This window comes from Biomphalaria glabrata, chromosome 12 (genome assembly GCF_947242115.1).
Source record: "Biomphalaria glabrata chromosome 12, xgBioGlab47.1, whole genome shotgun sequence".
Taxonomy (NCBI): Eukaryota; Metazoa; Mollusca; class Gastropoda; family Planorbidae; genus Biomphalaria; species Biomphalaria glabrata.
In genome coordinates this window covers 13,562,527-13,589,670 of record NC_074722.1, presented here as the reverse complement: position 1 = coordinate 13,589,670, position 27,144 = coordinate 13,562,527, and the positions used below count along the sequence as shown (strand labels likewise).

General features: G+C 33.7%; 1 protein-coding gene across 4 annotated transcripts in view; it reads right to left on the bottom strand.

The window, feature by feature from the left end:
* Window positions 1-27,144, bottom strand: part of LOC106075254 (apoptosis-inducing factor 3-like) — a 71,673-nt gene that overhangs the window by 9,143 nt on the left and 35,386 nt on the right. Inside the window, exons 1-11 of one of the 4 annotated variants that reach the window (XM_056005269.1) lie at window positions 17,540-17,736; window positions 12,713-12,829; window positions 7,912-8,110; window positions 7,225-7,334; window positions 6,804-6,913; window positions 5,714-5,840; window positions 5,052-5,164; window positions 4,815-4,901; window positions 3,981-4,072; window positions 3,332-3,462; window positions 612-727 (exon numbers count right to left, since the gene is read on the bottom strand). In XM_056005269.1, coding sequence (XP_055861244.1) covers window positions 612-727; window positions 3,332-3,462; window positions 3,981-4,072; window positions 4,815-4,901; window positions 5,052-5,164; window positions 5,714-5,840; window positions 6,804-6,913; window positions 7,225-7,334; window positions 7,912-8,110; window positions 12,713-12,737 — 1,110 coding nt within the window. In that variant the 5' untranslated portion in view covers window positions 12,738-12,829; window positions 17,540-17,736. Of the gene's footprint in view, window positions 1-611; window positions 728-1,549; window positions 1,666-3,331; window positions 3,463-3,980; window positions 4,073-4,814; window positions 4,902-5,051; window positions 5,165-5,713; window positions 5,841-6,803; window positions 6,914-7,224; window positions 7,335-7,911; window positions 8,111-10,257; window positions 10,588-12,712; window positions 12,830-17,539; window positions 17,737-27,144 lie in introns of those variants that run through there. The other 3 variants (XM_013236203.2, XM_013236202.2, XM_013236206.2) reach the window with 3 other exon arrangements.

The window sequence follows — 27,144 nt, the reverse complement described above, 5'->3', positions numbered from 1 at the left end:
CCACAAAAAAAACAACAAAAAAACAAGTTAAATGGCAGTTTTTAACTGCAGTCAAAATAATTGCGGAGTATGGAGGATTTCCATAAACAGTTTGCCTTGGTCTGACCTAAACATTGTTTTTATTTCTTATGCACACTACTACTTGTGGAATAAACTGAACTTTGCAATAATTTAAATGACATAATGTCTTTGACCTGGCCAGTTTTTCACTTTTAGTTCATCTGTTATAGTGATTATCTCAGAAGAGAGCAGATTGACTGGGTTCATTAAATAAGTCAACACCAAACACCTATGAAAAAACTGGATTTAAAAATGTAAATTTGAACTTATGATAACACAGTCAAATCTCTTCAGCAGCTCAGAGCCAAGTAGTTCTGCTCTTATGCATTTTTTTATTTTACAAGATTCTCTTTCTGCAAACTAACCCTCACAAAAAAAAAAAACTATTGCAGGTAGAGCATTAAATTTATGGTTGAAGGTTACAAACTGATTTAAATCATCCAGGACAGACTGTCTTTGTTTAGCAATGCTATATGTAGGGTTAACAAAAATATAAAAAAAACTATGAGAGTATTAAATGTCTATATGAATAAAGCTGCAACTTCATGCACCTTGCCAAACCATTGTCCAATATGTGGGCCAAAGACATGAGACAAGGGGACAGCACTTTGACCTATCACAGTGACTGTTGCAGCTTTGCCAACCATGAAATTTGCCACCTCCAGCCCTGCAAGACAACACAAACCATTGTGGACATTGAGAAGAATATGAAGTACAATATAGCCATGCAGAATGACTTGCCTTGAGCTTTGTTAGAATTTCAATCAGATGTACCAAGAATTAGTCTTTTGATAAATGAAATGGTTCATGGTGAATACATATCAAATAAGGTGAGTAAAACTAGACAGGATCATTAATGTGTTAGTGATAAATTAGTTGGCTAGAATACTTTTTAAATAAAGAACTACACAAAATTGACTAAAACAACCATAATTATGTTTAAATAATTTGAGCTATGCAACATTAAGCCATAAAATAAGTGAAATTGAAAATTTAAAACCTTTTTTTTATTTAATTTTTTTTTAGATCTAGAAATTATTTATTTATGAGATAAGTTATGACAATTAATCTTTTCTTTCATATGCTAAATTCCTTTTTGTTTATCGAGTTGTATTTTTGTTTTACTTTATTTCTCTTGTAATGTATATACTTTAAACATATTAAAAATAAATGTAATTGAATCAAGAATATACTAAATATTGAATAAAAAGCATTATTATTGGCATTAGTAAAAAAAAGCATTATGAGTTTATAGAAGGATGAGAAAAATGAACTTAAAAAAATGCAGTACAAGCAGTATAATAAAATAGCTTAAGCACAAAGCATCTTTTTTTTTAAAAAAAGAAACAGGCTTAAAAATAAAATGTTTGATAGTGTATGAAATATTTAAAAAAAAATCATATCCTGTTTAAAAAAAAATAGACCAAAAGAAATTTCAATAGATTTCCAAACAAGGGCATTCACTCCCCTCCTCTCCAGTTATCTGTACCTGTTTCATGTATGACCCAAGTTCTTCCCCCAGGGTCAGTTGGAATGGGACACGAACCAAGTCCACCACAGACACACTGGCTGCCTTATCAGCAAGAAATGCTGCCACCTCCATGCCTTTGTTGTTTTGAAGACATAACACAGGCCATGTGTTAAAGAAATGTTTTGGTGTTTCAAAAATATTAGCACACAAAATACGCTACATTATAATGTGCATCAAAAGCAGAACCACCATCAGTTACAAGTCTGCAATTCTAACACAAACAAAATAAAAACAAGCAAATTTGACCAGTGCTTCCCAACCTAGGACCAAAGACACAAAAATTTCTACAGATATAAGAATAACCATAACCTTAGTTGTATGTGGTTGTCATATTAAAATTTATTGTGGGATTCCTAAATGAAATGTAATTGTTTAAATATTATGGAGCTAACAATTATTAATCATGAGTTACCTATATAGCAGCACATCAATAAGGTAAATTTTTAGTTCTGATTTGAATAACCCAAATGGTAGCTGCACAGCTAAGTAACTAATTTTAATTCCTTACGACAACTAGATATTCAATTAATTTAGAAGGCAACATTAAATTGTCAATTGCCTCTTATGTGCACAGTGGCTTCCCTTAACTGGAGTTGAATTTTTAAAAATATATTATGAGTAACCATTATACAGAGGTAGTCATGGTTTGACTTATTTGGCATGCATTTGTTAAATTTTGCAGGGTTCCCTGATTGAGCAATAGTCAACTCTTAAAATCATTTTAAAAACTTGAAGCATGTAAGCATTATGTTGCATAAAAAGCTGAGATTCACTGAAAAGTTGTACAGATCCCTAGTGCTCTGAGGTTTGGGAACCACTGGTCTTCAATAAAATGCAAAGTCTAGTGGTCTTTTTCAATCAAGGTCATTCTAAGTATAAAAATATTGAATCTTCTTCCATCTGTTATTTCTAATAGTAAAACATTTTACAGTAGTATACTAAATAAGAAAACAGACTGGTCAAATTGTGTGTGTTTATATATATATATATATTCTTCTTGATGTCTGTTCAAAAATTGATTATCAATGATAGTTAATGAAACAGTTCAGAAATTTGTTTAAAGTGTACTGATTCTTAGAAGTAAAGTAATATGAAATCGATCCCTTTCATTGTGAGAGATTTTTTAAAAAATGATTTATTAGCGAACTTTGTTTTTAACTATTTCTGCACAATTTGAAACAATTACTTTGTTAAGGGTTACAAATAAAAGTTATTCTTTTAAAGATATGAAAAGGGGCAATTACCATATACATTTTTCACTAATTAAAAAAATTCAGAACCCATTTTTAATCTTGTAGAATGAATTAGTAATTAGCTTTTGTGAAATAATAAAATAGTGAAAGAAATTTCCAAAAATAAATCTCATGATATTACCACTACCCTCTGTACCATTTTTACATAGCACATTTTGAAAAAGCCTATTAGATCTAGTCCTTTTTCCATTATTTGTTTTTTTTTTATTTTTGTATATGATCGATAAGATGGAAGAATATCATGAAAGTCAGATTATATTATAGTATACATTTAACATTGCTATGAAAATAACATTAATAAAATAAAAATAAAAATAAATGTCAGACGTACTGAAAAAAATAATATAAAACTGAGTAAAAGGCAATGTTTGATTTGTATATAAAATACATCAACAAACTGTTTCATGTTGCATTATTAAGTCTATGAATAAAACTCAAGAGAATTGGTTGAATGTAAACAAAAGTAATGCCTCTCAAACTACTTTACCAATGAATGAGGAACCCATTATGACGACATTCTTGCCCTGTGCATTCTCAGCAATAGAGTTAGCATCATGTGGTGTCCTTAATGAGTAGACATTTTTCAAATCTGAGCCTGGAATAGGCAGCTGTCGAGGTCTATATAAAAATGTAAAAAAAAAAAATAAGACACAAGATAAATCATGTGGAATATTCTTGCTTATTTTCAGTAAGAATAAGTATTCTGCCTATTTGTAATTTTGCTAACAATAAACATAAATGAAAATAATGAAATCTGTCAGAACCTTTGTTTTTATTTGATCTAAAACATTTTTCTACTCTAATAAATGACTTAAATTAAGGTATAATTGTAAGCAGCAATATTGGCACTAAGAGAGAGAGTTGGCTAGTTTTCAAGAAAGAATATTTCTTAACAAGTACAAAGAACACTATGAAGGGAGATAGTATGTCTTGTTTCTTTGACACGCAACTGACTTTCTTGTATAATACTGTATCTCCTTCAAGTTAACAACGTAACTATGTTTTATAACAGTCACAGAATAATAGTTGCAGAGATAATCCAACCTGTCTAAACAAAATAAACAAACATCAATCCAGCCATTTTACTAATAAAACATGTGCCAACAATGTGTTTAGTACTACACAGTTACACTTACTGTCCACCTGTAGCAATCACCAGAGAGTCATACTTCAATTCACTGCCATCATTTAGTTCTATCTTTTTATCCTCTGGCAAAACTTTTGTTACCTCAAGGAATTTAAATGAATGATAACATTAAAAATACAAATTTTTAAATATTTGGACACAATGTCTTTAATACATCAGATAATTTATAACAAAATAACTATGTCAAGAAGTATTTATGATGCTTATGATAAAGGCATATTTCTCATTCCATATGCTAGAACCAATTTATACAAGTGCTCTTTTTTTCATAGAGCTATTAAAGTATGGAACAGTTTGCTTGAATCAGCCAGTAAAACAAAAGACGTAGCAGAATGTAAGTCTCTAATTAACATGCATGACTAAACAACTGGATACATGTAAAATGTAATTATCTTTTTTGAATGAACATAATTTTAAAATAAAATAATAAAACTAAGCCTCAAAACTAAATCTAAGACTAATAAAAAAAAACAAAACAAAGCCTTAAGAAAAGTTGTAGTCATTTCCTAGATACAAAGTATTCTTACTCTTTAGCACAAACAATGTATTCATTTCCAAAAAGGACAGGCTAAAAAAAGTTTGCAATTCTTAAATTTAAACAATACAAGCAAGATATGCTTCACATTTCCTCGTTACCAGAAAAAAAAAGAGGCAGACAGAAAAGAAAACATCAAAGAATGACAGGCCTATAATGAAAAGAGATTCTATTCAAGGCAAAAGAGGAATGGAAAAAGATGGACAACAGATCTTGTGTGGTTCCCCTATGGTCCAACAGACTAAGGGATAGATGATAAAAAAAAGATAACATTCAAACTAAACATACCTCTTTTGATAAAAGTATTTCTATGTCATGTTCATCATAAAACTGATGACTTCTAAGAGCAATCTCTTCAGGTTTAATACTCATTGCCTGAGAACATTTGCAAAAGCTCAGTGAGTAAACAAATACAAATGTCTAATACCAAAGTACTTACAATCATATTACAATACTAACACAGACTTTAAAAAATTATACTTCTTATATTATTATATTGTGATCAACTTAATTTGTGACAGTCACCTTGCTAAGTTTAATTCTGTCGTATGGTAAGCAATTTTCTTTGGACACTATCACAATTTTACCAGTAAAACCTTCCTGCCTCAATGTCTCAGCACAAACAACATTTGCTGGGCCTAGACAGTGAATGTGAAAAGAAAAAAATCTTGTCCATCAAATAATGTAAAACAATATTTGACTAAGCTAATGTTAAACCCAAGTTTTTCAAATTACAAGCTAACATGTTTAATTAAATCAAAACAGTATTGATTTTTTTAAAAATCTTAAACAACTTTCAGCAGCAAGTTTTTTTTTAGTTATAAAGTTATTTCTATGTAGACCTGACCTATATATTTAGAGAGAATGTGGCGGAAAAATTTAAAAAGTAAAGTAGCAGTGGAGCATAAACATACATAATATACAGAAAGAAAACAATACATTAGATATTAAAAAAAGGCCAAAATAAAACAAAACATTTATTCCACAGGCCAAAACAAACTTAAGAAAAATATTTTTTTCTCTATTTCCCCTTCAATCAGAGAATGAACAAAAAAAAAAATAAATTTTGCAGGCTTTAAATCTACTAACATTCACAATAACTATGCAATAATGTTTCTGAATGTTTGTAAAAGACTGGATAAAAGAAAACCAACACCAGATGAAAATTAGAATATAACAGCCATTACCTCCACCAATTAGAACCACTGATTTGTTATTGTCTGCAGCTTTTTTCACCATGGGTTTCACCCTCTTGGCACTTGCTAACGCAGCCTGGTCAGCCTTGATCACAACTTTACCATCTCTGATTTCAACCTGAGCCAACAAATTTTCATCTATTTTACCAATATTTAAGAATAATAAAGTCACATTAAATTTGTAATATACAAAAATGATTAAATAAATACATTAACATTATAACTTTGTTTTTTCTTTTTAAAAAATCAAATGGAAGCACTTTGCATTCCTTGTACATTTATTTCTAGCTATAAAAAGAAATTGACTAAAGTTATTTATAAAGTTTCTTTACTATTTAATTATGCAGATCAAAATTAGACTTATCACCACCTGGATGTATTTGTCAAGAGTCTCAATAAAATTTATTAAAATTATAATTGACCACCCACATAAAAGCAATTTAAACCCATAGACAAATTAAAAAAAACAATAGTAAATTAGGTCAGTTGTGCAGCATCTATCCCTAATGTTAACGTTTTGCAACATTTGTCTAAAAGTAAGTAAATAGTAGGCCAATAGGAAATTGTTTTGGAATCTGTATTGCACAGAAAATAAAATGAAGAATGCAAAGTAAACTTTTATCTTGAGATAATGCAGACAGAGAGAAAAAAACTTTTAAGTCTGTAACATATAGAAACGTTGTCTCACTTTATATTGTAAAATGTTAGACGTTTCAGATGTTCCTTCAGAGTTGAAGATAATCTACTTCCTAGCCTAAACCTCCAGCAGGATGATGGGGATGGCAGGGTATGAGCCTGGGACCATCAAGAAAACCAAACGACAGTCGAGCATGCATATCGCACGACTAGGCAGACACCCTGGCTGTTTTAAAATATTCAGATTGTTATCCACAGACTTAAATCCTGAGCTCAACAAGCCAAGGTAAGCTTTTAAAAGCTTATTAAAATCATCTAGAATTTTCCAAAAGTTCAGTTCCAGAGACTGATCTGTATTCCCAATACTTTCCAGCTACACCTAATAATTCTACCATGTAATTAAAAAGAATATCAGGCTACAGCTACTGTAGAAAAAAAAAATTACAGGGAACTTTGGAACACTGTCCAGCCCAGGGAAATCTTCAATGTCTCCAGTCTTGATGTTAAAGCAGGCACCATGCCATGGGCATCTAACAACACCTTTGCAATATGCACCTGATAGAGAAATGAAAAAAAAAATACTTTTGAGAAATTCATACAAAAAGCTTTTAGATTTTAAAGAGATTACAAAATTGCAGAGCTACTTCAGAATATATACCTGCTCTCATTTCATCTTTATCATATATATATATATATATATGCATGTAAATAAATAAATACATATGTATTAGTTAATTAAAAAAAACAGAGGAATAATAAAAGAACCTGCTTTCTACTCCTAACTTACAAGTACTTTATACTTTACTGTTACCCTGCTAAAAACATTTCTATATTTGTGAGTAATTTAAGTGATGTGAGAGAGTTACCTTTGTTTAAAGGAGCTCCGTAGTGAGAACACTTATTTCCAATAGCATAAAACTGACCATCTTCTTTCACAAGTAACACTTTCTGTTCTGCTACATCCACTTCTTTTGTTCTGTTAAAAGAAAAAAAGATTTCTACTAATTTTGTACTGTATTTTACAGATATTCTTTCTAAAAAGGTGACTATGAACTACAAGTTCCAATAACATGAAGGTCACCTGAAACTGATGCTAGAAACAAACTGAAACTCATATAGAATCAAAAGTTTGTTCATTTCAGATTACCGGTATATATTCAACAACCATGTTTTGACAATTATAATAGTTTATGTTAAAATCGACAGTTTGTTAAATACATAGAAATGTATATAGAATTATAATTAATAAGTATACATAAAAATTTTCAAAATGTAATTTTTTTCTATATATATATACAAAAGAGTGATGAGATTATAGACAAATGTTAAGAATGTTTACCATTTTAATTTAAAAACAATCTGATCTGGTAATAAACTCAAAATCAGCTTTGAATACATTATTAGTCAAATATGCAGTACACCTTCTACATTGCTAGTTTGTATGCCAAAAAACAATTTATTTAAGCAATATTCAATAAACCACATGATTCCAATAGAACTTAAGACATTAACATGACAATATGAAAAAAAAAACTTTTTCTGTTAGTACTTACTCTCCATCTGTGAAATCGCTAACGTCACCTGCTACGACTTCTATCATGTTGTCGCTCACTTTGGTAGCTTCAGCTTTAGTCGGACTACTGGAGTCTACAGCACTGCTCACTGGTCTGTCAGGGGGATTTACAATACTATCAGGGTAGACATTCAGAGACTCCTCTCTACGTTTAATATTGACAACTTGCACACTGTGCTCTGTATAAATGAAGATACAGATTTAAATCAATACTGGTATAGATATAATGTAACATTTGTATCCAATTTCATAGTGTTTAATATTTGCTGTAAAATAATGTATGGAGAATGATTTTTGCACCATACCAGAAGTGGTGAGCCTAAACTTTTAAACTGAGAAATCAATTTAAAAAATTAGATGTACAATATTACTTAGAGAGCGAAAAAGCTAGATGTCAGTTCTTAAGAGAAATAAGCTATGGCATAACCAAATCATGTTGGAAAACACAAAGAAAGCCATGAACTAAATAATTATCTATAGTGTATTCATTTTATAGTATGCTATTGAATATAATTATTTAACTGGATAAATTAATTCACAAAAATCCAATAAACTTCATGCTTAACTTTCAACCACCGACGATACATTCTGCACTGTTTTTAAGATTCTAAATCTCTACATATCCCAAAGAATATTGAACAAACACTGACAGCTTAAAAAGTAAGGTTGAGATCAAGCTATAGCTATTTTTATCAGGCACTGTGATTGGATCATTGCATGGACATACCCTGATAAGCATGAGAACTAACAAAAATCAATAATTCTTTAAAAGTTGTTTTTTTTAAGACCATTTGAAAAGTTGTATTTTTTATTCATTTCTTTAGATAATCTTTCTGAAAACTACTTATTTCAGAACATTTAATTAAAATTATCATGCACAATTTATACATTCTATAATATAAATAGGACAAAATTTGCTTTGTAATCAAGAGAATTTCAACTAGTGGGAAATTATTTGATGAATTCCAGAGAGTTGTAAAATTTAAGAAGGAAAGAGTCATGACAGTTTTATGAGTAATGCAAATCTTGTGGAATTATTTTACATTTAAATAAGGATAATTAATGCACAAAGATGAAGACAGATGAAGGTGGATGGAATTATATATGACATTTGCATAATTTTACTTGGTGCATTGCTAGTGTAACCAGTGTGAGATTGCACTGCTTAAGGGTTCATTATACATTTAGCTATTCATCAGCTACATGTAACATGCATTTGTGAACCTTGGCTGCATTCAGGTATTACATTAGCAGTCTAAATAGGATTTACTTTACTTGGCAGAGTTCGGCTGGGATAACATTAAGGGCAGGAAATCTTTTTAAATGTACCTGTATAATGTGAATTATTGCTTTTATTCTAAAGATTAAGAAAAAATATTTTCTTTATCAAAGCATTGTATATTACTTATAGCACTACTATTCTTTTAGTGAACATTCAAATGTTTGAGAAGGTCTGGTTTTTTTTAAATACTTCTTTTAGTGACTCTCTCAGAAACATTTAGAGGCACAGACTATGATCTGTAAAGACAGTGCTTTTGGGCATCAGATTCACAGATTGCTTGAAGATTGGAAAAACTATCATAGCTATATTAATGCAACTTTGATTTTGTATATCATCAGTTCCAACCTCATTGCTGACCTTACTTCCCAGATAGATGAAAAGGTCTGTGTTGACAATGCATATACTTTATGCCTAGTTTTAAAGACATGAATTTAAGTTTTTAATATTCAGTTTACATGTAAAAACATTTAAATGTGTGAAGGAAAAAAACACTTGAAATTTGACGTTCAATGCATGAAAGTTTTCAAAACTAGAACTGGTGCATTAAAATTGCAAACTTTGCCACTCCTGAATCAGATTGCTTTGTCACATCATATTCTGAAATATTATATTGTGTGCACTTGATATAACACTCAAACTTTATATAAAAAAAGAAGACAGAATTAACTACATTTTAGATCTATATCACCAGCGACTAGACAAGAATACCAAGATGTAAATTATTTTAAATCTACTATACACTCAGGACACTCTTTAAATATTTAACACTGTAATATATATCCTTTTATAATTATTTATACTATTTATAGTTTTCCTATACTAAAATCTAGATTTTCTACTTCTAGATATAGATCTATATATTTATGTTATACAATATTTAGATCCAACTCTGTAGTCCAGTGTAGTGTATCTAATAATATATCAAATATTTCAAATAATTTTCATTAAACTTATTTAAACTATCATATTCATAAAAGGAAAAAAACAATAAAGTTATAAAACTATTAATTATAAGTTAAGACTAAAAAAGCTAGTCATGCACACCTGTCACAAGTGACACTAGCTGCAGTGTACTCAAGTCTAAAAAAAACTAAGTTTAACTTTTATACTAGTCGAATTATACTCTGCTAAAGTAGTAATTTCAAATTTGAAAGTACTTTACTCTACTAGCTAGACTGACTCCAGATCTAGACTAGTCAACTAGTCTAGATGCGGTAATTACTAAATGTAAATAACTTTGAACGCTCAGTCCAGATTCAAGACTATATTGACTTAATTGGTTCAGCTGGCTCTAAATGACCTAGGCAAACGTCACGGCGATGAGGGCATTACTGAGGCTCCTAAGCAAACTTAAAAAAAAAAAAAAATTAGTCAAGTAGAAAGTCACGATTTTTTAAGGCTGAAAACAAACTGTAACGTCACATGATAGCAGTTTGAGATCACGTGACGCTTTTTAGTGGCCTAAAGTTTGGTACATCTAATAATCGATCTAATCTAATTTGACAGGTGTCATATTGCAGCTTGATCTTACTGAATGAGTAAATGATAATTAACACCTTTTCAATGGAAGCAATTTTTATTAATATGATTAGACACCTAGATCTAGATATATGCTTCATTTGTAGGTCTAGCGTTTCTTGCGTATTCTAGACATAGCATTCAACAGTTAATGTATTTATTTCTAGATCTATATAGGCCTAGTATAAAGAGAGAGAGAGCGATCTATAACGTTTGTAAATTTTTGTTTTGTTTATCTTCCTTCAGATTCTGAAAATAGGCCTAAATTACACACTCGGGCCTAAAGCCCGAAATCTCCCGTGGCACGACGGGAAATGACAGCAGGCATGGTTCGAAACTGAACCTTCGAGACCACTGAACGACAGTCTAGAGCACATACACAGGCAACCACCTAAAGTTTACATATGAAATTTACTTGGCCCCACAAATTACACTCAGGGGCAGTTCTACTGCAGACTAGATGTGCACAGTGTCCATGGCCTTACCCTAAAAGACTAAAAAATATATAGGCCTACTTGAAAAATGCATATAAACAAGCAAAAGAAAAAAAATTACTTATTTAAATCAAAGCTTATCTAAAGAAAAGAACAGCTAATTTATAGAGTTATTTATTTGGAAACGGCAGGGTTTAGCTCCCTTTCTGCCATATAAAACAAAATTAATTTATAGCCTACTAGATCTAGTAGGCTAGATCTTGCGAGAATCCATAATTTGGCAGACTGCAGATCTAGATGCTAGTTATTGCAAACATTTAATGTGTGAATATGTATCTGCCACTTACGCAGTTGTACATCCAGTCGATGGACCATGGCCGGGTCCTTGGCGATCGGACTTGGATTATTATAAAGTGTGTCTATTGCAAGAAGCTTACCAAAATTTACTAATCAGAATGATGCATCCTTTTTACCTGCATCGTTTACCAAACAGATGACCCATGCGACATTTCGGCGGCAGCACACAATATCTCTTTTTATTTTTTTAGCTACCGAGTCTTTGCGATTGCGTTTTATTAATTTAATTTAAGTAGCTTATCGGGGCTCGCAAAGAACTTTCTTCAGGAAACAGTACCAGGAAAAAGAAGAAGAGGCAGATATAGAAAGCGACGGAAAGACAACATAAAAGAATGGACGGGCCTGCCATTGAAAGAGGTTATATCCAAGGCAAAAGACAGAGAGGAATGGAGAAAGACGGTCGACAGATCTTGAGTGGTGCCCCAACGGCACAACAGACTAAGGGATAGGTGAAGTTGAAGCTTATCAAGTAGCATAAGGTATTTTTATTTGTGTATTTATTTATTTTTTTTTACTTTGGTCACAGTCACACGTGAAAGCCTTTTTCTTTCAGTAATTAGATGGCGGATACAAAAAATGGCGGATAATCGCCCCCCCCTCCCCCAACAAAAAAGGCTTAGGCCCTATTGTTTATAAATAGTTAAAAAGTAGATCTTATGTATATTTTAAAAAGCTAGGATGATATTTATTCATATAGTTATAACATACATAAAATGCCAAAAGAATAAAAACATAGATGCACTCAGTATATCCTAATATAGGCCTATGTGTGTTTGTTGTTTTTATATTTCCTAGATAGGCGTTAAAGTTCTCAAAAACAGTAGAAATAATGGTAGCATTGTTATATTGAAATCTACATAGCCTAATGCGACACAGCTTTCGTGCAATTCTAATAAATTAATCTAAAAAAAAAATATAAGTATAAAAGTAAAGGAATGGTATAGAGCATGGGGAATCTTTTAAATAATAATAATAAGGATAGTCTTCGAGTCCGAAGATTAATGAGGTATGCAGTATTTCTCGTGGCTACGCAGCCCCAGCTGTGACCTACATATTTTGCCTCATCCGGGGCAAACATCACCATTGTCCGCCGGTGATAGCCTCTCTCTATCTATTTTTTAAGACTTGTTTTTTTTTTATTGCGAATATTTAACGTTTAAATAATACATTTAAAAAGTAAATAAATATACCTTCTTTTGAGTGCTTCTGTCCCATGATGCTTTTTCATCAGCCGTGACCAATCACAGTACACGTCCGTGTGATTTAAGTGTACCGATTCAGATGATTCAATTCATTAATGAGATGATCTGAAATGATAAAGACTATTTGTATATTTGAGATCAAACCAACAATAAGATCCTAGCCCGAACCTCCCGCAGGACTCCCGCAGGACGACGGGAATAAAATACGAAGAAACCATGGACTTCCGGACACTTATTAGCAAATATTACGAGTAGGTCAAACTAGAAGCATTATTTTAACCCCCGCAAGTATGATATCAAGATTTGTAAAGGATTACGAAAAAAGCCCCACACCCCTCCCCGTTGGGCTGAATGCGTTGAACTCGAGATAATAGTCGTTATGGCTATGGTTTTTATGTCTTTAAATTGAAATGAAATGACGAAATTGCTTACTTAAAGTCGACAAGCAATCTAGATTTTTTTTTTCCAAAGTAGAAACAAAATCAAAGGGACGTAAATATAGGCAAGGGGGCGTGGTGGCTGAGGGGTAGCGCGTTCGGCCTACGAAATGAGAGGTCTCAGGTTCGGACCTCGGTAAAGGCTGGCATGTTTATTTTCGGGATTTGTAGGACGTCCATGAGTACACTCAACTCTATGGGTACCTGATTTTAGTCGAGAACTGTATAGATGGTTGGTCATTGTGCTTGTTCAAGATACCAGTTGGTCATATAAAAAAGGTGACCTTTACATCATCTGCTCATAGATGGCAAGGTCTGAAAGGAGTATCGTACTTTACTGTACTTTTTAGGCCACGAAATCTCATTAGTTGCAAACAAACGAAAAAAAAAAAAAGAAGACAATAATCAAGTAAAATATAAAAATACTTTTAAAAACAGAATGGGTTTGTAAGAAATAACGTGTTAAAAATTTGTACCAGACAGATATACAAAAAAATAGGCTTATAGTTCAAACTGTCTCTCCGTTGTTGTTGCTATAGATGGCACACAAGAAATGACCACTTAGTAGTGTACAAGCGCGAGAGGATAGTAAGATGATCGGATCAGTGAAATAATGCAAGAGATGGACTAGTGAAATAAGGCAAAAGATGGTTAGACTAGTGAAATAAGACAAGCGATGGTTGGGCTAGTGAAATAAGATAAGAGATGGTTGGACTAGTGAAATAAGACAAGAGATGGTTGGGCTAGTGAAATAAGATAAGAGATGGTTGGACTAGTGAAATAAGATAAGAGATGGTTGGGCTAGTGAAATAAGATAAGAGATGGTTGGACTAGTGAAATAAGATAAGAGATGGTTGGACTAGTGAAATAAGACGAGATGGTTGGGCTAGTGAAATAAGACAAGAGATGGTTGGACTAGTGAAATACAAGAGATGGTTGGACTAGTGAAATAAGACGAGATGGTTGGGCTAGTGAAATAAGACAAGAGATGGTTGGACTAGTGAAATACAAGAGATGGTTGGACTAGTTCAATAATGCACGAGATGGTTGGACTAGTTAAATAAGGCAAGAGATGGTCGGACTAGTGAAATAAGGCAAAAGATGGCTGGTCTAGCGAAATAAGACAAGAGATGGTTGGTCTAGTGAAATAAGATAAGAGATGGTTGGACTAATAAAATAAGATAAGAGATGGTTGGACTAGTGAAATACAAGAGATGGTTGGTCTAGTGAAATAAGACAAGAGATGGTTGGATTAGTGAAATAAAGAGATGGTTGAACTAGTGAAATAAGGCAAAAGATGGGTGGACTAGTGAAATAAGGCAAGAGATGGTTGGACTAGTGAAATACAAGAGATGGTTGGACTAGTTCAATAATGCACGAGATGGTTGGACTAGTTAAATAAGGCAAGAGATGGTCGGACTAGTGAAATAAGGCAAAAGATGGCTGGTCTAGTGAAATAAGACAAGAGATGGTTGGTCTAGTGAAATAAGATAAGAGATGGTTGGACTAATAAAATAAGATAAGAGATGGTTGGACTAGTGAAATACAAGAGATGGTTGGTCTAGTGAAATAAGACAAGAGATGGTTGGATTAGTGAAATAAAGAGATGGTTGAACTAGTGAAATAAGGCAAAAGATGGGTGGACTAGTGAAATAAGGCAAGAGATGGTTGGACTAGTGAAATAAGACGAGATGGTTGGTCTAGTGAAATAAGACAAGAGATGGTTGGACTAGTGAAATACAATAGATGGTTGGACTGGTGAAATAAGGCAAAAGATGGTTGGACTAGTGAAATAAGGCAAAAGATGGTTGGACTAGTGAAATAAGGCAAGAGATGGTTGGACTAGTGAAATAAGGCAAAAGATGGTTGGACTAGTGAAATAAGGCAAAAGATGGTTGGACTAGTGAAATAAGGCAAGAGATGGTTGGATTAGTGAAATAAGGCAAAAGATGGTTGGACTAGTGAAATAAGGCAAAAGATGGTTGGATTAGTGAAATAAGGCAAAAGATGGTTGGACTAGTGAAATAATGCAAAAGATGGTTGGATTAGTGAAATAAGGCAAAAGATGGTTGGACTAGTGAAATAAGGCAAAAGATGGTTGGACTCGTGAAATAAGGCAAAAGATGGTTGGACTAGTGAAATAGGGCAAAAGATGGTTGGACTCGTGAAATAAGACAAGAGATGGTTGGGCTAGTGTTTATGGTGGTGTGGTTGAGAGAGAGAGAGAGAGAGAGAGACAGGCGGCTTTGAAAGTATGTCTCTATTTCAATGTATAGAGATGTGTTTCGGTTGTTGATGTCATTCGGATTGTTGTCCTCTGACTTGAACAAACAAAGTTTATTCTCTTTCTGCAGGCAAATGATTTTGCTAGTGTATTATTCTAAATCGGTCATGAGTGGCGACGCTGTGCTCGAGAGAGTGTAAACCCGGTGACATGCCCCAGGATGATCAGTATATGACATTAAAACGTGTTTTAATATTAGAAAAAAACAAAAAAACAAGTAATAAAAAAAAATCGTCGCCAATTTCAGAGTTGCGTAACAATCAATGAAAGTAGATATTATAGCAGAGTTTAAGTCACCGATTAACATGCATGACTAGACTGACAAAGGAAATGCGTAGGACGTAATTATCTTATTTGTTGAAGTCTGTAATCTATAAGATGAGATAAGATATAGTCGTATTTAGTAAGTAACAGATCTCTGTATACCAGTGATAGTAGCCTAGACGTGGACCAGGACAAAAACGGACTGATGATCAGTCTGGGTAATAATTGTAACTCTACAAATTGAACCGTGAATAATGTCACGGATGAGAAGTCTTCTATATACAGTATGTTGCAAAAGCAGTGGACCGATACAATTGTAACAATTTATTTGTTTTGCCACAAAATAGGCTACAAGTACTACAAAGGCAGTCAATGCAAGTACTAAAAGTCTACAAATAACATTCTCAAAATAATCAAAAGGAAAGCAAAAGAAAAGTAATAATGATGTAAGTGATAAAAAGATAATAAATAATAATAATGGTAATACTAATCAACAACGCGCTACGTGGAGACGAGCTCTAGTTACTAGGACTGTTTAATGGTTCATTGTGAGATTAAAAAAAAAACTTGTAGAACTCGTTCATATTAACGTTATTATTTTCAATACTATTTTTATTCCTTAAGACCACGTCAATATTCTCTAGGAGTCTTTACTTTTAATCCATTTATACTATTTTAGATCTTATCAGCATGATTTGTTATGGCAGTATTCATAGCAATTTTGTAGTTTTTTTACTCTGTAGTTTTAATCTTGACAGGGATTCTGTAGTTTTGAAAATACTATCGATTCTTCTGGCTTTTAAATATGCTCTTGTTTTTCTGTCTACACTGATGCAATGAAATTAACATTGTCCAGTCAACAACTCGCCAATTCTTCCGCTGTCTAGGCAGTATCATGCCTCTCCCCCTTTGGGATCTATGGTGATAGATGATGTATAGCTCATCTGTTTCTAAAGCCAAGGGTTAAGGAATGTGTCACATCGTCCAACCACCTTGACCTTCCCAACGTGTGTCAGGTACAGCATGATGGGGACAGGAAACAAGGGAAAGGTGCTTCTTAAAGGTCTCGACGTTTGAAATCGCAATCTTCACCGGGATTTGAACTCGAGAATCAAACAAGCAATAGAACAAAGAATACTTTTCAAAACCAAAGCTTATCTAAGGAGAAATAGCCGCTAATTACTGCCATATATCTGAAAATTAAAATGTTTAGCTCCCTTTCTGCTATATATAACAAAATTAATTAATTAGTACTAAATGATTAACTAATTAGTTAATTTTTTAATTGATTCATGTATTGTTATCGACTATGAATGCAAAATTTCAACTTGATCCGAGAATGGGAAGTGAGAGAAAAAACGTGTCGAAACGCAATAAGGGGACTAAATCCATATATCTATCCATATCTATCAGTAAGTAGCATTTATTGCCCTTATTTTCAAATAAAACAAAATAATTAATCATCAGCAATTAATTAACTTAATGAATAATTTGTTTTGATTGATTCATGTCTTGTCAGATTTAATGAATAATTGTGCAAAGTTTTAGCTTGATACGAGAATAGAAAATAGAATAAACATGTTCAAAATTTTAGTAGACAGATAGAGTTGATATAGGGTTTGTGATAAGATATTATATATTCCTGTATGTGGACATTATTTCTGTCTTAAACTAGTGATTATATACATTCTTATTACTTGTATTGTTTCTGGTTCAACAAGTCTTGCATAATATGAAATATGTCTGTTACTTTTAAGAAACTACATAGTCTAGTCATATAAAGTCCAATTGTTGACGATTAATAGAGAAATAATTGAACAGAAAACTTACACCAAACGATATTCAATATTTCCAAATGCCTTGTCACATATTTGAGAAGGCGAGCCGTTATGTTAGAAAAGAGAATGCTGCTTTGTTTACATTCCTTATCTTACAAGTCCAAATCTCGACAGGGTTACACAGCACGACAACATGGCACAGCTACACACTGTGTCACTGAGATATTGATAAATTAATGATTGGAAGCTATTGAAGTGTGTGTTTGTTTTCATGAGAAGTCACGCGTAACGAAAAATGTATTCCGCACTTTTCAAAGGGAAATGCCAACAATGAGGCCAGAGGGGAGGGGGGTGATAAGCAGACAACATGGCGTGGCGAGGGGGGGGGCAGGTTGCGAGTGGTGATTCAGCATTATTATAGTCCTACTAGATGTAGCATGTTTTGCTTGCAGGTTTGACGCGAGACTTGTTGATTTAGCTCTAAAAGGAGACAGCTCCTGCATTTATATTTAGTGAAAAAAAAAAAAAAGGGATACATCTCAGTCGTACTACGGGTAACAAGGTAAGGCAAAAGAATTTGAAACAAAATGTGATTAGTATCATTAGAGGTAGATCTACTTAGAGTAGGACAAGGTCAGAAACTATTAGATATCTAAAGCTCTCTTCAATTAGGTTCGTAGTGCAGGTGCAGATGTGGTGACATTAGGTCTATTGATAGCATTACAAGAAGGGGAACTAACTAGAGAGTGTCCAATTGTATATGCCACAGAAAGCATTTGTACAGTCTTAAGAACAAAAAAAGTTGTTGTTTTAGCAAGTTTAATGAAAGCAATTTTTACCTGTTTACCCACAATCACTCTGCTATTTTTGTTTTCACGCTAAATCTTTTTGCTGAACGCGCAGTGTTTCTACCAGTATAGAATCGATCTTGATGTATTTGTGACGCAGAGGTATGGCACTGAGCTAGTGGGGGAATAGCGGAACAATAATCGATATCCCCCCTCCCCTACTTGAATAAGTTAATAGAACGTCATGCAATACCTCTTTAGGTCATCGACTTTTGAAATACGAGATGAGCCAGGTTATTTCCCCTTGGAACGCTGTTGTAACAGAAGTATTGTATGTGTGTGTGTGTGGGGGGGGGGTTGTATGCGTGTGTGTGCACCATTGTTTAGGTAAATGTTTTAAATCGATCTCATTGAATCTTTGAATTAATAGGCTTAGACCATGTTAAACAACAGACGACATATTTGTCGACACTGAAAGATCATCGGTTCTCAATTATTCATACTGTGGGGACCTACTGTAAAGGACGCGGTCCTGTATTAGCAATGAAAGGCAATGACAGATTCTGTTCCTGCAGCGCAGTACGGACATACACAAAGTTATTATTATGCAGCTCTCTGTTAAAGTTTTGTCCCACAATTCTTTGTGTTGAGACACGATTCATCCGCCAAGACACAATACAGGGAGAACAAAGACATGAAGTAGATCTACATTTTGTAAATGCGTCTGTCTGACTTAAGAACAGCTGTATCCGTTTTACTGTTCATTGAACCAAAGCTGTTCAAACTCTAGGTCTGTAAGCCCGATTGAATAAAGCGCCCTGCCTGGAAGTCCAAACTAATGTTCATATTGAAAACAGCTATTTCCAATGGGACGGGTAGCCTACTCCCGAGGCAAGGACTAGAACACGTGGCCGAAGGCCGAGCACACCGGGAACATCCGCCATTTTCCAATAGTTAACCAAGCTAACCGTGCAGGACTCGCCATTGATGAAACGGTCCCATGAGGAACGACGCTTGGATTTTGACAAGGACGTGGAAGCTCTCTTACAACTCCGCACTGTGCAATGGGAATGCTCTCTCATTCCATTAGAGACTCCTACAAGAGTCTTGTTTTACTATCAATTTAGCCTAATCGCTTCCTCTAGCCATCTTTTCCACCCGAGTGCCGCGTTGAGGCAGGGTAGCGTACCCGGACAGAAGTATACTAACATTTTTGTAGGCTAAGAAAAGCAGAAACATTCAAAGTTCAAGGATATATATATATATTGTACAATGCTTTTTTTCTAAAAAAAAAAACAGGTACTCAGTGATGGATCGTCTGACTTTTAACTACTAATAAATTAATAATAAACGTTAAAATGCAAGAAAATTAAAACTTTTTTTCCCCACATTGAAAAAGGTGCCGGAGCGTACCGTCACAAAAAAAGCACTGTATATATATATATATATTGCTTAAAAGAAATGAACCAACAAGTTTTGTTTGGCTCTTGTCAGACTTGAGTGAATGTCTAGTGAACTGTGTCAACGGGGTCATTGTTCTGCTCAGGAATGTCTATGTGTATTTTGCACTTATTTCTTCTTTGCCTATAGCAAATACCACAATAACTGATTGTTAAAATAACTTTAAAATAGTATTAAGGCATTGGAGGACAAAAGATAACATTATAACAGACTGCGATTGGATAGTTATATTAGTTTTGGTTATTTGAGGTCATTCTACACATGTTAATAAAAAAAAAAAAACATAAAAAATACTTTAAAAAATAAAATATCTGGACCAGGTGGGGAAATGGGAGGGGGGGGGGAGGGACATCTGGGTGAATTTTACCTTAATCGGTTTTAAATGCATTAACAATAAAACAAAATCGAGGTGAAATGACATGAATGTACGCCTCCTCAAGCCTACATACTAACCACTCTGCTAGAGAGGCGCTTATGACCATAGACGATTGTGTAGTTATATAAGAAATAACGTGTACAAAACTTTTACCAGACAGAACATTGACTGAGTGAAATGGTATAAGCTTTGTAAAAAAAAAAAAAAAAAGCAAGGCCAATGACACTAGCTCCAGCTGGAGATAGCCTGCCCAGTCTGTAGCCGAACATTCTGGGTTACATAGGTCTCACCAGACACATGAGGAGGCTCAGAACCCCATTGCAAAGCCCTCAGCCCCCTGAATGACAAAAGTGGCCATCACCAGAACCATGATTGACGAACTATATATATATATTAGCACTGTACAATTCTTAAACAATTTTAAGAACTTGCATTAAAGAACAGACTAGAACTGATATCTTAGCTTTTTCTGATATATCAAAGTCTAACAATGAATGTACCATCTACTCATTGGAATAACAGAGAATACATAAGTGGAACGCTTTTGTTTACTGTGTTTCATTAATCAGTTCATCGTCTGAGAAGACTGATCGTGATTTTTTGTTTTTATAGCCCCACCTCCAAATCCGTTCTTGTCTGTTCAAACAAGTCAACCAAAGTTTGTATTAAAAGTAAGCTAAACACACACACACACAGACGAGAACACACTCACAAAAAACAATGTGTGAATCGGTGCATTAAAAAAAACAGTGTTTCTCAAATTATTATGAGAGTTGCTCCCCGACCAAAACTTATAATAGGAGATCTTTGCAAGTTCCTCCAGCGTATTTCGAGGAAAAGCGTTTTTTCCTTTATTCTACGTTTGGAACATGCATTCTCCTTGCGTCTACAATGTACTATTTCTCATAGTAAGAAGTAAAAAAAAAAAGTAATGTTTTCCTGTCAGACCTTGCGATCTATAGGCCAGAGGATGTTAAGGACATCCGTTTCGTTGGCCAACAGTTGACGATCAGGTTGTCTTATGGCCAGCACAACGACCAAACATCTTTACTTTACCCAACGAAAGTCAGGTACCCATTAGAGTTAGGTGGACTCAGTGGCACCCTAAGAATTCCGAAATTCAAAATCCCAGCCTTCAATGAGATTCGAACCAAGGACCCCAGGTTCGGAAGTCAATCACTCAACCACCACCACGCCCCATAGTAAGAAGGGCGCAGGTTTAAAAATCTTAAATTAAGAAGGAGTGGTACTGGCCAATATGAGTGGAGTTCGAGGCAGTATAACATGTAGGCCTACGTTTATAAAGTGCTTGTCATAAGATTTTCCTCGTCTTCCGCAGGCCCGCAAAAGGCACCGAAAAAACAATGGAATATAAAGGTTTAAAAAATCAAACCTTTACTTCATCTGCCCTATAGACCACAAGGTCTGAAAAGAGAACTTTTTTACTTTTGTAATAAGATTTCCTCGTCTTCCGCAGGCTCGCAAAAGGCACGACAAGAACAATGGAATATCACAAAGGAGGAAATAGACCGTTCTGACTCTAGAATCGCATTGGCGAAATAGTATTAAAATGTGATATTCAGAAGAACGTTTTAAATCGATCATTTTCTTTTTAGCCTTTTTTTTCCGAAAACTGTATGCATAGATGTAGGCTTAGTTTTAGCCTTTTTACAAGTCGTCATTTCATTTTATTATTCAGTTTCATTATTTCATTTCATTATTTCATTTCATAATTCAGTTTCATTATTTCATTTCATTATTCAGTTTCATTATTTCATTTCATTATTCAGTTTCATTATTTCATTTCATTATTTCATTTCATAATTCAGTTTTATTATTTCATTTCATTATTCAGTTTCATTATTTCATTTCATAATTCAGTTTCATTATTTCATTTCATTATTCAGTTTCCTTATTTCATTTCATTATTCAGTTTCGTTATTTCATTTCATTATTCAGTTTCATTATTTCATTATTTCATTTCATTATTTCATTTCATTATTTCATTTTTTTATTTCATTATTTCATTTCATTATTCAGTTTCATTCAACATTGGTGATAATATGGATATTTAGCCCTTAAAAAAAGACCTGTCTCGAGTCCTCCTTGTCACAACGTCGCGCCAAACTAGAGGGGCCCGCCTCACAAGTTGATGAAAGCTGCTTAAAAATACCAAAGGGGGCCGGCTATTCTTCTGTAAATTGTTTTTATGGGTTCGTCATTGCACCAATAACCAACAATCGATTTCTTTTACCTTTAAATTCTTTACAATAAAAATCTTATAGAAAAGGCAATTTTTAAAGTTTATATTTATATGTGTCCTCCTTACACGAAACATAAATTCTTTGTGATATTAATGAGCCAATGTAAAAAAAAAATAATAATAATCAATTCACAGGTGCATTCTTGTTACAGGTCAATAATTTTAAAACACAATATGCAAATAAAAAAATACTTTGTTAATAACAGGTAAACGTGTATAATAATAATTAGCTTTATTTAAATTGGTGTGTTACCACAAAAACAAATATAATATGTGTTTTTGCTTTAAAAAACTAATAGAAATTATCTCTCAAAACGTCAAATGTTGAAAATGTTGTACATTTAGTGGAGCCAGCGATTCTCGTTGACATGTACACACTTCCCTTTTAAACTATTTCACAACGCACTCATTTATCATAACAATGCCATGCTCACTATTTCATTACCACTTTTTTTTTTGTTTTTTACAAGTATCACACAGACGACAATTTGACTTCTACGCATGTACATTAAACGTTTACTTAAATAACGAAAATAAAATGTTAGCAGCCACTATTGTGTTTGTGACCTTTGTCTGTCGGTCTGTCAGTCACGTTTAGACCTTAAAAGCTAAAAGCTCCAAGAAATTATCGATTTTACCATCGGTTTCTTCGAGATGAAAATTATTGATGCCTCTACTTTTGATGCTCAGAACGCGCGTTCTTTTAAATTTTAAATGAAGTATATAGAGTAAACGCAGATACGTAAAAATCATTTTTCAAACTAAATGAAAATGCAGTTTATGTTAGGAATGGTCATATCTCCAGGACGAACCATCCCTTAGTAAAATCTCCGATTCAGAAAATGCAATTCCCTAGTAAATCCCAATTTCAGGACCTGCAATGCCAGAGTAGAACCTACATTTCAAAATGTACAATCTTATAGTCACGCCTAGTAGAATCACTATTTCCATAGTGTCTTAAAGTTTTAAAATAAACACCTTGATTTACAACAGTTTGTGACCTTTAGTACTAAGAGAAAAAAAATATTTCCTTTTAAAGTAAATTTTAGTGGTTCTTCTTGGTCGATTCTCTATCAGTATTATGTAAGCAGATTTATATGTGAGCTTGTGTGAGGCGTAATGTATTAGCGCCACTGATGTGCATAAGCTTGATTTCAATAAAAGTACACATGTTTATTTTTCATGTGTAGGTAGTAGGCTAGACAACTCATAATTTTGAAAAAGAAAATAATATTAACGAGTTTCTTCCCTTGCTACAACTATTTATCAAGATCTTAAAAACTCCAACGTAATTGCAAGATTAGGCTTCTGTGTTCTCCCATTGGCATATCGTTAAATACGAGTTTCCCCTCCCTCCCTTTCAAAGGAACCTTTTCATAGAATGGCAAATGCCTGTGATAATTTATTCCAGCAGGTGAACATGTATGTGATTGTGTATGTGATTGTATAATCTAAACTAGATTGATGAGTTACAATGAAAAAGAGAATGGTCGGAAGTGGTTTAGAAATAAGAAAGGGCAGTTGACACAGTGTGATCTCATGAATACAGAATAAAGTTTGTCTGTTTTCTCCTAAGACATTCATTCTTATGGTACGAGTACGATGGTAGTGAGAAAACTAGTCTACGTAGTTTCAGTATTAGATTTAGAAGACCTTTGGCATTATGGAACTGAATGAAATGGTGACTTATAAACAGTATATACAGTAGCACTCATACTGTGACTCCAATAGCTAACTGTAATTTAAATCTAGTTTTAAAAAATTAGTTAGCTTAAAAAACTATTTGTCATCCATTGTGCCAAAAATCCAATTGTCGGAATAAAATGTAATTACTTCCGCCTCATCGTAATGTCCAAGATGGACTATTTAGACTACTACCTGAGCTTTAGTTGTTAAGCCTTGTTTAACCAACAAGAAACTGTACATAATACGTAATTACACAACAGAGCATCGGTTAAGAAAGATCTAAAACTTGTCTTTCATTCCCACCAGCCTTACCAAGCCCCTCCCAAGTGAGAGCAGCCCCATAGTGCAAACTCCATTATGACGTATTGTCTAGCTAATCTGACGCGTCTGTGGAAGATAAGCGTCTTATAGCGTATTATAACGCTAGATTGTAACTAGAGACTTTGCTATTTCCCTTTTCTCACAAAAGTATTAAAGTATAGTTGTTTTTATTTTCTTATTTTTTTTTCAATTATATATTTTGGAATAATGTTTTTCATAATGTTATAATTTAAGACTTTTGATTTACATAGGTAAATAACCTTTAAAAATATTTTTTTTCCATACAGAAGGAATTCCTTTTGGGTTAAATATTTAAAGTATTTTCGACTCAGAACCGGACACAACAGAATGAGACAACATATATTACGGAAGCTTAAAGTCGAACAAGCGAAACCTGCACTTGTGGAGCATCACCAGAGAATGGTGACCATGTCCTTCGAAGCTACATATCAAGAGGCCCGAACAAGACTCTGGCCCCAAAACCTTCCTATAGAACCAAAACTAAACGGAGAACTGCCTGATCTGGAAACCACTGCGCAGTTAATCTCAGATCTAGGATTACTGATCTGAACTGCCTGATCTGGAAACCACTGAGCAGTTCATCTCAGATCTAGGATTACTGATCTGAACCTCACACCATACCAACATGGCTTTAGGAAATATAGATCATGTGAAACACAACTAATAGGACTAATTGATGATTTTTCAAAAGGTTTAGATAATAGTGAACAAATAGATGCTATCTTACTAGATTTTTCTAAGGCTTTTGACAAAGTTCACCACCATAGTTTGCTTAAAAAATTAAAATATTTCGGCATTAATGGTCCACTGCATCAGTGGATTAAAGACTTTCTGATAGGGAGAGAACAAACTGTAATAATAAATGGCTCTAAATCAACACCGATAACAGTAAACTCAGGTGTACCTCAAGGTACAGTCTTGGGTCCACTACTATTTTTAATTTACATAAATGATTTACCAAATTGCATTAGTTCAGGAACAAAAGTCAGATTATTTGCAGACGATTGCATAATATATAGAACAATAAAAACAACACAAGACACAGATATTTTACAAAGAGAATTAGATGAATTACAGAAATGGGAATCAAATTGGAGCATGTCTTTCCACCCAGAAAAATGTCAGTTGTTAAGAGTAACAAAAAAACTAAAACAAATTAATTCCACTTATCTTATTCATGGCAAACCAGTATCACAGACTAAAAACGCAAAATACCTAGGTGTTATAATAAATGAAAAACTATCATGGAATCCACATATTGATGAAACTACAAAAAAATCAAACAAAGCATTAGGATTTATTAAAAGAAATTTCTATAAATCAAATAAGAACATAAAACTAAAATGTTACTTAACCTTGGTTAGGCCAATAATAGAATATGCATCCTCCGTTTGGGACCCCTCAACTCAAGAAAACATTAAGAAACTGGAACAGACACAAAATAGAGCAGTGAGATTCATAACAAACGAATATTCACATTTGACTAGAGTAACACCTTTAGTAAAATCACTAAATTTAGAAAGCCTTCAGGACAGAAGGCTCAAAAGTAAAGTAGCAATCATACATAAAACACTGAACCATAATCTTCAAATACAAAAACAAAATTTAATAAAATACTCTGAAAGACACAAAGATAAAGGCACATTCCTCGTCCCATATGCTAGGACAAATTTGTACAAATACTCCTTCTTCCCTAGTGCTATTAGAGCATGGAATGGGTTGCCTGAGCTAGCCAGGAAAACCAGTGACTTGGCAGAATTTAAGTCATTGGTTAATATGCATGACTAAATGCATGACGCGTAGGACGTAATCATCTTCTTTTTTGAAGTAACGTCTGTATTATATAAGATAAGATAAGAACCCTGCAACTTGTAAAATGGTAACGAAGAAGAAAAAAAGTATTTTTGCTTGGGGTAGGGGAAGCTAAATGCGTGCATCTCTGTTAAGTTTTGAGAACCGTCAATACGCAAGAGTTTAAACTCTTTAGTATCCATGACATGACCACTAGCGGATCCAGAACTTTGAAGTGGGGGGGGGGGGGGGCGATTTTTTCTAAACCCTAACCCTAACGCCCAGTAAACCCTAACCCTAACGCCCAGTAAACCCTAACCCTATGCATAAACGTGAGTACAGCATAAATATATATATATATATATATATATATATATATATATATATATATGAGAAATAAAAAAGCAGTGTTTCTCAACTTTCTGCGAAGAAAAAAACCCAGGGGTCTGGGGGAGCGCTGTAAGGCATTCTCCTGACATTTACAGCTCATTATTTATCAGTGGGGTTCGGGGCAAGGCCCCGATGCCAAAAGCGTTTTCTTGCATTTTTCACTGCTGAAACGCATACTCCTGTCATCTACAGATCATTATTTATCAGTGGGGATCGGGGCTAAGCCCCGACGCCAAAAGCGTTTTTTAGCATTCTTCACTGCAGAAACGCATTCTCCTGACATTTACAGCTCATTATTTATCAGTGGGGTTCGGGGCAAGGCCCTGACGCCAAAAGCGTTTTCTTGCATTTTTCACTGCTGACAAGAATATATTGTTCTGTAATAAATTCTAACCTCAAGGGAACTAAAAATCGATTCAAGGCAAGCAATCAAGTCGTGTAGTATGCAGTCAGTTTGTTATCACAATGATACCATTCGACTGTAACCCTTTGCCGACCTATAGGAGTTTAAAGCTCGGGTCACCCACTGCCAACCTACAGGAGGTTGAACTTCGGACGTA